At 36.1% G+C, this 12,543-nt stretch overlaps 1 protein-coding gene across 5 annotated transcripts in view; it reads left to right on the plus strand.

Annotated features, from left to right (window-relative positions):
* Positions 1-11,632, plus strand: part of LOC101872625 (histone-lysine N-methyltransferase KMT5B) — a 29,458-nt gene extending 17,826 nt beyond the window's left edge. For 4 of the 5 annotated variants that reach the window (XM_031049046.2, XM_031049045.1, XM_034061853.1 and 1 more), the window contains 7 exons: positions 313-478; positions 1,749-1,858; positions 3,764-3,930; positions 4,560-4,579; positions 4,739-4,875; positions 7,452-7,648; positions 8,889-11,632. In XM_031049046.2, coding sequence (XP_030904906.1) covers positions 313-478; positions 1,749-1,858; positions 3,764-3,930; positions 4,560-4,579; positions 4,739-4,875; positions 7,452-7,648; positions 8,889-10,357 — 2,266 coding nt within the window. In that variant the 3' untranslated portion in view covers positions 10,358-11,632. The remainder of the gene's footprint in view (positions 1-312; positions 479-1,748; positions 1,859-3,763; positions 3,931-4,559; positions 4,580-4,738; positions 4,876-7,451; positions 7,649-8,888) is intronic. The other variant, XM_031049050.1, reaches the window with a different exon arrangement.
* The last annotated feature ends 911 nt before the right edge of the window (positions 11,633-12,543 follow it).

The raw sequence follows: 12,543 nt of genomic DNA on the forward strand, positions 1-12,543 counted from the left end.
TAGGAAGGACAGTGACACTTATGTTTTACTAGTTCTTTAGCTGCTTTGTTCCATATAATAGGCCTGAAAGCAGTGAAATATTATTCTGTGCAAGTTAATCTTACCAGATACTTGTTTCATAAATAAGTTGTGCTTCTCAGAAGAATGGGGGGTTTCAACATCCGAAGTTGTATGCTTAGCTTTACCTTACCTTTCTCCCATTGCTTCAGGAAACAAGGGCCTGTGATTTCAGTATGTAATGTTGCAAGTAACTGTGAGGAGGAATTGAAAATGAATGTCAGTGGACTGGAATAGCTTTATTCTTTATTTCAGATTTCGACCTATTAAAGGAAGGCAAGAAGAACTAAAAGAGGTGATTGAACGTTTTAAGAAAGATGAGCACTTAGAAAAAGCCTTCAAGTCCTTGACGTCAGGTGACTGGGCCCGGCACTATTTTCTTAACAAGAACAAAATGCAGGAAAGGTTGTTCAAGGAACATGTAGGTGTATTTGTAATTAATGTGCTTTTTCAGATGATTGAAAGGCTAATAAAATGTAAACATTTCTAGGAATGTAGCAGTAGTGAAGTAATGCACTGCTGTATGTTATTTCTTTGATTGCTTTTTAATAGAAACTTTCTTTGGTTTTTAAAACCCAGTAAGCTCCCTGCCCTCCTCAGTTTTTTTTCTCTCTTTTTTTTTTTGTTAGTTATCTTGCCATGTGTTTATAATAATCATATAGAAAGGAAAACTTATTTAAAACACATTTGCCTCTTTTTCTGTTGACATAAGTCATATGTGGAAGAGAGAAGGTCTGCTTCTGGGAGATAAATGTTTCTAGGACCTTTAATTTGGGAGTTGTATTTTTATCCCTTTTTCTGTTTGTTTTGTGGCTTGTTGGCTTGGTTGGATGGTTTTTCTTACTTATAACTGTAATTAATCAATTTTTATGACAAAGCTAAAGAGAAAGGGAGAAGCATTTTTACTTCAAAATGCCTCAGTTGTTTTGGCTTTAGGGGCTTTATGGGGGAGTGTTGATCTTTCTTCACTTCCCATGCCCCAAATCTATTTTGTTTATAGTATATGTTGGTTGTTGATTCTCAAAGTTGTGATGAATTCATGATATTTTTATTTTCAATTTTTTTTTACTTAAAAAAAAACAACTTCTTCAGGAATGAGCGCTTTGTTTTCAGATACAGCCAAAAAGAATTTGGCTTACTTGGAAGATTTTAGTAATGTAGAAAAAATTAGGCAGCAAATTCTGCTTTTCCAAATTTATTTTTGAGTAATATAACTGCACTTTAACTAAAAAGGAATTTATGCCGTAATCCCTGGGAAATAATTTTTTCAGAACTGAAAGAAGAAAAGTGGATCCTGTAGATTGTTAGGTCTCAGTGATTCTTAAAGATCTTCTAAAGATTATTTTTGAATGCAACTACTCAGTAACTTTAGGAAGAAATTACCCATTTTCATTGGTTGGGATGTTTTTGTGTCATTTGAGGCATCTTTAATTTTTATTTTATATTTTTTTTAACCCTTCGGATAGTCATGTTATCCATGTGAGAATTCCTGCAAGTCAATCAGAAGAACTAAGAGTAACATAAAATGTTAATATAGCTAAGATTTATAATCAGAAATGCATTTCAGCAAACAACACCCCGTTGCATTATTTATTTTTGTGGGGTTTTTTAATGCAGTTCACTGACTTTCATTTTTCTATGTTTCTTTGTTTTGCTTGTAACAAAAAAGTACATGTTTTCTTCCATTGCAGGTATTTATTTATTTACGAATGTTTGCTACGGATAGTGGGTTTGAGATACTGCCTTGTAATCGGTATTCTTCTGAACAAAATGGAGCCAAAATTGTTGCAACAAAAGAGTGGTAAGAAATATAGTTTACTGTTGCATTCTACTTCTGTTGACTATTTTTGAAAGATTCTAGAAAAGAAATCTAAAAGTATGATGTAGAATTAAAACAGCAACCAGTGAAATATAATTTTTGTATTTTTACTTAGAAATTAAATTTGGTGTCTGTTTTTACTAAGTACTTAACACACAATACGTGCTTCTGTAAGACATTCATGTGTATATTTGGACATAGGCATACAGTTTTCAGTATACAAGGAGTTTTAATCTTCTTTTCAGTCAGATAATTGAGTTGTTTGCCTTCTGTGAGAAACACAACCTTGTCAAGACTTGCATTATATTGTGTTTGTTATACAACAAATAATTGTAGGGGAAATTATTTTTTCACCTCTGAAACTGAGGGGTGTTATTTGCATGTTTAGGTAGTGCAAAATAAATCTCTCCTGGAAACACAAAGTCGGAACCCAAGTGTATATCCCCATCTCATTTTGACACATCTGAGTTTCGTTATAAGCATGTCTGTGGCAGCACCGGCAGATCCTGGGTTAATACAGGTTATTTGAAAATGAACTTGCCACTTCCTTCCACCTCTCCTCCCTTCCATAATGTATATTTGTTTTGTTTTGGGGCAGTAGGTACTCATAACAGCACACTGGAGATGATGATACACTATTATGTGCAGGCTGGGACTGGCTAGACCTTATGCTGGCAGCATGCCAAGTAAGCATGCTGTTATTGTGGGGCCACAGCCTGTACATGTGGGAGAGTAAGCTTTAAGAAGGTTGAGGTCAGTTTCTAGCTCTTCCTGACTGTAGCTGGAAGGTCCACAGCCATGACATGAGTATGTTGGGGGTTGGGTGGGGTTTTTTTTTCCGTGTGAATTCTCCCCATGGCTAATTCTTTGGGGTGGAAGCTCTGTATTTAGGTCTGCTAAAAATTAATTAACTTTACATGCTCTAAATCTTGAGTGGTCTGAGAAGTGCACAAGACAAGAGAGCTGCTTCTTAATCCTGCCAGTATCTGGAAAACTTCTGAGGCTCAAAACTGATAAGAGTTCTCAGCTCTCTCATATGGGAGAATTGTGCACTTAAAAGGCTTGGCTTCTAGTTTGTGTCCTTCATGTGTATTTAGTATTTCCATATTCATCTCTGTCAGAGTAATCTGGCCAAAATTTGGAATGGCCACTCTAAAAAGCAGTGGAAACAGTGCCTTTGCAAGGTAATGGAGAGTGCTTCTTCCTAGGCAGGGTGTTCAGTGCCCCTGGTATGCTGTATTTATGATGGCAGATTGGCTGTCCGCACATGAAGGCATCATGCTTTTGTTGCTGTGTCCCACCCTTCATCCCCCAGGGGTTTATTTCAAGGACCAGCTTGATGCTGAAAAGCCACTCATGAAAGAGGGAGATACCTTGCATGAATCTGGCCTTTTTTTTGAGTCAGTACTGGGGCTCTTTTAAGAAGATGTGGAGTTCTAAGCATCTTCACTACTCAGTGTTTTCGTGGCCAGTGGAAGAAGTGTAGGAAATGCAAACAAGAGCAGCTGGAGGAAGTGTCTTAAGTGCTGATGGAGAGGGAGTGTGCACAAATGAAAAATCTTGCTTTTTGTTCAAACGACTGTAGAAGCTGAAGTAATCAACACTTGCAGTTTCTTGCTTACAGGCTCAGGAAATTGTGGAAACAGTGGTAGTAATGCCTGTCAGAATTGATGTAATTGATTCTCTATAGCAGCATAAAAACTTACATTTAATTTCTGATAAGTCTGTTTAGTCTAATATCCTGCCTCTAACTGAATTAAAGCATGAGGTTTATAGGGGTTGAGAAATGGTTTTCAAAACACTTCCTGTTATTGACAACTTCTTGTGAAATTACTTTGCAATTTTGGCATACGCATTCTTATTTCTGCTACTCTTTGTACACTAAAGGAAACGAAATGATAAAATAGAATTACTTGTGGGCTGTATTGCTGAACTATCAGAAATGGAAGAAAACATGCTGTTGAGACATGGGGAAAATGACTTCAGTGTCATGTATTCAACACGGAAAAACTGTGCACAGCTGTGGCTTGGTCCTGCTGCATTTATCAATCATGGTGAGTAATAAGTATCGGAAGCATGTTAAAGGACATAAACATTTTTACTTACAAGTGTTGTTACAGGTGAGCTGAACAACACAAGACCTTAGAGAAAAGGTCTGAATCTGGCATACTGGGTTACTGTAGGACAAAATTCCGTTGGGATTTTCCCAAACCAAAGCTGTGGGAAACTCGCAGAAGGTTTTAGGAAGTGATGCCTTCTTCCTTCACAGACTTTGGAACTGGCATCTGAATTGATAGAGCATATTCTGGGTTACCGTTAATTCTTTGTGAACTCAGTCAGCAGTAGCGTATTTCTTAGGTGAACTTATGCCTTTAACCTTTTGCACAGAAGCTTAATTGATTCTGTTGCATTTGTATGCTGAAGGAAAAGCAGGTAGGATTTAAGATAAATCCTATTACCTTAAAGAGGAAGGAAACTAAACATTTGTGATTGCACAGGAAAGAGCTCAGAAACCAGATCTTTGTATGCATAGTGCTGTGCAATACTAACGTAACTCCCAGTATGTAGTTGAGATTCTATAGTTATTGAAGTCAGAGTGAATCCTTACTTTAGATATCTACAACTATTCATGTTTCAGGTCTTATCAACAGTTAATTGACTTTATCTTTTGGACCTTTTTCAGATTGCAGACCTAACTGTAAGGTAAGCAAGAAATTAATCACCCCACATTTTTTCTCTGTCACTGCATCTTCCCCCTTCACCCCCCCCCCAACTGTTTCAGTGTTTTTTGTTTCTTATTCAGATACTGCTCAACCATAATGATAAACTCTCCCCCCCTGCCCCCATTATCTTCTTCCCCAGTTTGTCTCGACGGGCAGGGATACAGCATGTGTGAAAGCTCTACGAGATATTGAACCTGGAGAAGAAATCTCATGTTACTATGGAGATGGGTTTTTTGGAGAAAATAATGAATACTGCGAATGCTACACCTGTGAAAGGTATGCCCTGATGTAAATAAGTTTCAAGTGAAATGGAGCTTATTCATTACAGATGTTACGAAATTCCTTGATTATGAGTACTGAGATCTTTTGACATATTGTAATTGTTCTTTGCTACTTCTTTCAATTACTTTTTTCCTTAATGTTGTTACTGAACGGTTACATATCTTAGAACTCCTTCATTCTGTTTTTCTTTTGATCCTTTGTTCTGGAGATAGCCCAAAATGAGATTTAAAAAAAAAAAAAAGTGTAGATTCTTAGAAATATTTGTAGTGAATAAAATAGAATTGAAAAGAAAACAGTTGTAGCCTCTATGAGACCGTTAGCAACTGACCCTTAACTTTTTGCTCCTTTTTTTTTTTCTTTCTACTAGAAAGAGCAAATTTCATTAACATTTTTTTGTGTTGAGCTGAAGTTCTTTTTTGCTGGGAATGCACAAAGTAGTTTTCACCTTGTGCTGTTAGAATTTTGGGGGTTGTCTGTTCATAAGATCTGTGGTTTGGTCAGTACTTGCCTATATCTGCCCATTGCACAACAGCAGCAAAGTTGTTACATTTGTTTTTAACCTGTGCTGTCCCAGCCTAGTTTCTGAACAAAATTGGTTCAAAGAATTTTTGGTTGTATTTTGCCGTGTTGAAACTTCTGCTTACTGCAAGCATGGAGGCTTAGCATCGTTTGTGATAGCTTCACTTAGTTCCAAGAAGAACTACACAGAACCTGTAATAGTTCTGTTACTGTTCGACCTAACTGGGGAGGAAAAAAAATAATAAATAAATAAATATATATATAAAGGAAAAATAGTACTCATCTTGAGAAGTAGCTTAGTGCACATATGTATAAATAGTCTAACAATCCTACTTTTATTTTTACTGCATTATTGCAGTTCAAGAAAAGGGAAAACTCTCTGGTGTGGACCTCCAAGCTCATATGATGTTAGTAGATCATTCCAAGTGAAGGGTACAGTCTCAGACTTTATCTAGAAAGCTGCTAGTAAAAACATACTTCAGTCCTGGGAGTTGTTGGGCACCATGGTTGTTCTTTTCTTGTTACTTAGAGTGATATGTTGGGTTTTGCTCAAATTCTGTTGATTTTAATGTAATATAGATATACTTTCAGAAAAAAAAAAATTCTATGTCCGAATAGTTTCACTAGCTTCTCATCTTTGTATTTTAAGTACACGAGAATGTTGTATTTTAAAGCTAGCATTTGGGTAATTCTAACTTTAGGAATCTGCTTTTCAGTCACAAGGCTGTGGTACAGCAATCAGAAATGAAAAATTTTAATTTAGGGGAGTTGAACAAAAAGAAAAATGAGTCCTTACCAATGCTGATGAGGCATCTGTCACTTTGTACACCACCAAGAAAAACATCTTTAAGTGTCTCAATTTTGACTGCTGTAGAAGGTGTTAATTTGTAATGTTGAAATGTCAGACTTCTAAGAATCTGTAGGGTACACTTGGGAGCTACAGGAAGGTTGGCACTGTATTTTTTTGGTTTTATTTTTATTTTTCCCTCTGTTTTCAAGCCTCCATAAGTCATCACCAAGAAAATTTGCATATCTTTACATGTGTGCATGTGCTCTTTGTCGGTGAGCCTGCTGTTGATGCTGGCTGAGACAACTGGGCATAAAAGGCAGCATGTCAGAAGACAGTTGTGGTTGTTTATAGCACCATTTTTTTCTGAAGTGGCTGTTGCTTATGCTAAGTTCAGTTTAGTAGCTTAAGTTGCCTATAATTTGCAGGATCCAAATAACACTGAATGTTCCATATCAAACAAATACTAGTTAATGTGAGAACAAGTGTTGTCAGCATAGTAATTAACCTTGTAGAGCTTGAGATCCTGTCTGAAGTTTTCGATGCACTTTCTGTTAAGTTTGATAAGATTTTCTTCCAGTACAATACACTGGAATCCAAACTGAAGTTGTCTTCAGTAATTCCGCAAAGTACAAGCGTACTGGATTATTAAAGAGTACCAAAGGATTCCTAGTAGCAGTGGTTGAAGTGCAAGTACAGGAATTCTTAATCCTATAATGTGATTACTTAAAAGGAAAAAGAAGTTCTAGGTTTGCTCAGCCATTTCACTTTCATTGTAAATACATGCTGGAGTCTTTCAGTTAGGAAGGAGCACGGAAGTATGTGATAATGGTATTCTATTTTCTGTACTTTCCAACTCTTGCTGATGCAGTGACAAGCATTGTAACTGAAGCTGACATTTTTTTTACTAGCCTTACGTAATTAGGAAAAATGTAAGTTGTTAGCTAATTTAAGTAGCATTTTGAACTACCATATTTCATATTCACCTGTGTAATTTGGCTATGAAACAACACTTGGACATAAAGCTAGGGAGACCTACTTTTGCAGTTTTTCTTCTTGCAAGAATAAAAATTAAAGGTCTTTCTACACATACTACTAAAATAAGTTTATTGGTATCTTACTAAAACAGCCTACAAAATGCTGATAAATTCAGTGGTTATTGGTATTGTTTATGCAAATATACTTGGGATTCAAAGTATGGTATGTAAAAGTTCTAAGCTTATATTAAGTTTATTAATACATTGTGTCCTCTTTTTGTTTGTAGACGTGGAACTGGTGCTTTTAAATCAAGAGTAGGATTGCCAGCACCTACTCCTGTGATTAATAGTAAATATGGACTGAGAGAAACAGATAAACGATTAAACAGACTTAAAAAATTGGGTGACAGCAGCAAAAATTCAGACAGCCAGTCTGTCAGCTCTAACACTGATGCAGACACCACTCAGGAAAAAGCTAATGCAAGTAAGTAAGGGGAAAACCTTGGAATGCAAGATTAAAGGTTTCACAAAAACATAAAACTTTCACTGTGATGGAATTCCTCTCTCAGTTTTGAGATGCATCTCAGATACTGGTCTTTAAAACCGTGATTGGTTCAGGAATCTGAAAACAATTTAAATAGCAAATTTGTGATTCACCCTCAGTGTTGAAAGAACAATAGGTGGTGTGTAACTGGGGTTTTATTTATATAAAGAGCAAATACTGTCTTATTTCTGTCAGTTAAAAGTTCTACCAGTAATGTTTGCATTTTGAAATGTGATATTGATACAGTTTGAGTTATCTACATTCTGTAGAAAAAAGTTTTTAAATACATCATCTTAGTAGAACTTACTAAACATATAGTTTCCTTTAGAGATCCTTTAAATTAGGTAGCTATTCCCTCTACAAATCCAGGACTGATAGTTCAGGTACATATTCTGAAGTGAAAGTACTCAGAGGAAATTGGAAGGGTTTTTGTTTGTGACATTGCTGACAGACTTCTCTTCATGGAGTAGTGAGTATTGTTTATTTGCCTTTCCTTCCTTCCCCATTCCCACCACCCTTGGTATAGATAAAATATAAATGACTTAACTAGCAAACAAGTGTGTAGCCACATGAAATAGGATTCCGTGTGGCCTCTGCTTCCAAAACAAAATCCAACAATTAACACCCCTCCGAAACCCTCTTATATCTAATTACAAAGCTTTAGAGTTGCAGCTTTGCTTGGGCAGACAAAATTGCCTTGCTTACCACAGTAGGTGACAGATAACTGGATACTTGAAACTTAAACTATTACAGTAGTTAAGGTTTTGGGTTTTTTTCCCCTCCCCCTGTAGGAAAAAAAATCTGGGGTTAGCACTGGAGCATGCTGATCCTCAGATTTTGCTGGAATAATACTTGATAAAAGTGCAGATAATGTGGGATGGATAGTTTTTTTTTTTTTAAATGGTAGAAGTTATTTGGTATAGTTGGGTGATTTGGTAAATTTGGTATATTGGGGGCAGTGAAGGAAATGTACCTAGAACATAGATCTTGTCTTGGAACTTTAGACTCATTTGCCAATTCCTTTAATGTCTGAGTTGCAAGTTCAGCAGTCTCACTCGTAACTGTATACTTTCTAGCCTGTTTCATAGATTTTGATGAAGTGTCTAAAACAATTACAGTATTTGGGAGTGGAAAGCTCAGGATAAAGCAGTGTCATAACAAAACTTCTTTTCTTTTGCAGCTAACAGAAAATCTTCAATTGGTGTAAAAAAGAACAGCAAAAACAGAACATTAACAAGACAGTCTATATCAAGAATTCCAGCATCATCAAATTCTACCTCATCTAAACTAACTCATATAAATAATTCCAGGGTACCAAAGAGACTGAAAAAGCCTGCAAAGCCTTTACTTTCAAAGATAAAGTTGAGAAATCAGTGCAAAAGGCCAGAGCAAAAGAATTCTTCTAGAAAGCTCGAAATGGGAAATTTAGTTCTCAAAGAGCCTAAAGTAGTTCTATACAAAAACTTGCCCATTAAGAAGGATAAAGAATTGGAGGGACCAGTCAAAGTTGCAGTCTCTAGTGGCTGCTTAACAAGGCATGCAGCAAGAGAACATAAACTGAATTCTGTGAAAGGTGCTCATGAGCATGGTGATATACCACCCTGCACATACATAACAAGGAGGTCGGTGAGAACGAGGATGAATTTGAAGGAGACCTCTGACATAAAGCTTGAACCAAATATGTTGGATAACTATAAGAATAACTTGACTGGAACGCAATCGGATGTTTTAGAGCAGCAGTCTTGTGTGCTAAATGAAAATGATGTGGCTCATGGACCATCGCATAAAGGGGAGATTAGGTGCCAGAAAAATGATGCAGGCATGACAAAAAAGAAATCTCGACAAGGAAAACTTGTGAAACCATCTGCAAAAATAGAAGAAACTGATACTATGCACAATACACATGTGAAAGATGAAGTACCAGATTTGATTAGTTCTCATTCAGAACTCGGAGAGAGAAATAATGTGGTGGACACACCTGTAGGCTATAAAGACTGTGTCCCTGGGTCTGGTGGCTGCTCTGTTGTAACATCTGACAATTTTAAAGCAAAAGACAGCTTTAGAACTGCAAAAAGTAAAAAGAAAAGACGTATCACGAGGTATGATGCACAACTTATCCTTGAAAATAGCTCTGGGATCCCTAAACTGACTCTTCGTAGACGCCACGATAGCAGCAGCAAGGCAAATGATCAAGAAAGTGATGGAATGAATTCTTCAAAAATAAGCATCAAATTAAGTAAAGACCATGAAAAAGATAACAATTTATATGTAGCAAAGCTAAATAATGGGTTTAACTCAGGATCAGGCAATAGTTCAACAAAATTAAAAATACAGCTAAAACGAGAGGAAGAAAACATAGGGACATACCCTGAGGACCTTCATGAAAATGGTGTGTGTTGTAGTGAAACTCTGTCCCTTTTGGAGTCAAGAATGGAAGTGGATGATTATGGTCACTATGAAGAGGAAACAGCAGATGAATCTTCATCAGAAGAGGATGATGAAGAGGAAGATGACTATGATGATGAATTTGATGACTTTATTCCTCTTCCTCCAGCGAAGAGATTAAGGCTTATTGTTGGCAAGGATTCAATAGATATTGATATTTCTTCCAGGAGGAGAGAGGATCAGTCTTTAAGGCTCAATGCATAAGCTTATAGGTCTTAAGCTGACCTGGATGTCCTTTTTATAAAAAAAGAATAAAAATTAAAAAAAGGCAAACAAAAATCCCCTCAAAAAACCCAACAATGAAAAAACCACAACCCCAAACAAAAAACCCACAACAAAAATTCCATTTGATTATTCCTCAACTGAAGAACTTTATGAAAAACTTAATGGCAGCACTTCTCTATTGTTTATTCACCTATCAACGTAATATTGTAGAAAGTGTACAGCATACTGACTCTTCTTAAGTCTGATTTGTGCAGATTTTTATTGTACTTTTTACTAGCCTTCTTATGTGCAATTCTGAGTTAGAGGTAATGCTCTGTTGTAAAATAAAAGCTCGAGCAAAGTGAAGAAATTGCATCAAATCTTTCCATGCAGGACAATGAGAATACAGTGTGGCTACGTAATTATTTTTGATCACTAAGAGCATTAGTTTGCTCTTACAATATTTGACTAAACAATTTAAAAAATCATAGTAGCAGCATATTAAGGTTTTCTAGTATATGTTTATATCACCAGCAGTTACCTACAGCTTTTTGTTTTATTTGCTAGATGTTTCTTTTCCCCCCTTGGAGTTCGTCAGTTTTAACACTGTATGCTGTCCCAGACGTACTGTTTGTGGCCTTTGTTATAGTAGCAAACCGTTGGTTGGAAGTCAAATTGATTTCTTTAAAAAAAAAAGGAAAAAAGAAACAAAAAAAAGATGTTGACAATTTGCTGACTTTTTAGTACATTATATGTACGAGGGTAGCAGTATGCAGAATAAAAGTTTGGATATGGCGTATTTATTGCTTGTTATGTAAATTAAACACCTTGTATTTAACACTTTTCAATACTTTTAGATAAAATTGTTCTTTGCAAGAATGATTGGTGCTTATTTTTTCAAGAATTTGCTGTGAAATAATGTGATTACAATGGGCAACATTTATCCAATGAACTGCAGCTATCCTGAATTGGTTCTTCATATTTTTCTGTTGCACTTGTAAAATGCTACAAGGAATTTAAAGAAAATCTATTCACTTTAACTTATGATAGTTTTATGAAATTAAAAACAACTAAGTCACAGCTTTTGTTCTGTGGTAACCTATAAATTGTTTGTCTTTTAAGAACCAGTTGTAAAAGACTGAAAAAAATATGTATATGTTGTAAATATTTGTGTGTTGTGAGAAATTTTGTCATAAGAAATTGAGATAACTTGCCAGAAGGGTTTTTAAGTTTAGAAATACATCCATGCCAATAAAATAGGAAACTGTAAAACTAGTTTTAAACTCTGCATGAGTTGGAGTTCTTTGCTCATATGTAGTTCACTTAATACTTCAGAGTCTGCTTTATAATAATGAAGAGCATCAGGGCAGTCTTTGGCTCTTTCGTTTTTAATAAAAGAATGTTAGGAAACTCCTGGGCACAATGGACTTGTTTGTATGTATCAGCGCATTTCTAAGACATTTGTTTGAAACAGGTCTGTAATGTTGTAGTTCACCTAACTGTATAGAACTTCGGTCTGTGGTATTTGTGTTTGTTACTCGACCATGGATTAAGGTTTGGAGTTTTTGTATCTAGAGGTATAGAAACAGAAATTGCATCATAAATCATGTGCTGTTGAATTAGTCGAATCCATTGTTAGCTGCATAGTATTTTCATGTCAAGTCCAACCCTCTCACCCAGAAGAGAGGGTTACCTGAACTCTGTATTACCCAGTTGCAAAAGCACTATTGGAAATGGGTGGGTGAATTTGCACCTGCGCTGATCATGGTGGTTTGGCCCATCTGACCCTTGCAGAGACGAAGAAGTTCCTTCTAAATGCATTTCAGTGATTTGTTAGTCTGTAGATCAGATGGTGGAATCTGACTTCATCTCACTCCGCTTCTGTTTTCTTAGCAGAGAATGAAGTCTAGAAGTAAGCATGATTTTTGGAACTTTGTTTTTACAGTGTCCAAACTGTTAAAGGCTGCGTCTCACATACAGAGTGGGTAGGGTAGGCTTATATGTAATAGTGCTCATCAGACCTGAACTTTGTACTTAATTCTCAGAAGACAGAACACAAAAGCTTTGGTAAGTACCCTGACATATTTGAGTACTGAGTCAGCTATGGTGGATAGTCTTGTGCGATTTTTAATTGTACTGTATCATAAAAATGGTGATTAAAAGTTGGGTCACAGGGAAGATGGCTG

This window comes from Melopsittacus undulatus, chromosome 4 (assembly GCF_012275295.1).
Source record: "Melopsittacus undulatus isolate bMelUnd1 chromosome 4, bMelUnd1.mat.Z, whole genome shotgun sequence".
Taxonomy (NCBI): domain Eukaryota; kingdom Metazoa; phylum Chordata; class Aves; order Psittaciformes; family Psittaculidae; genus Melopsittacus; species Melopsittacus undulatus.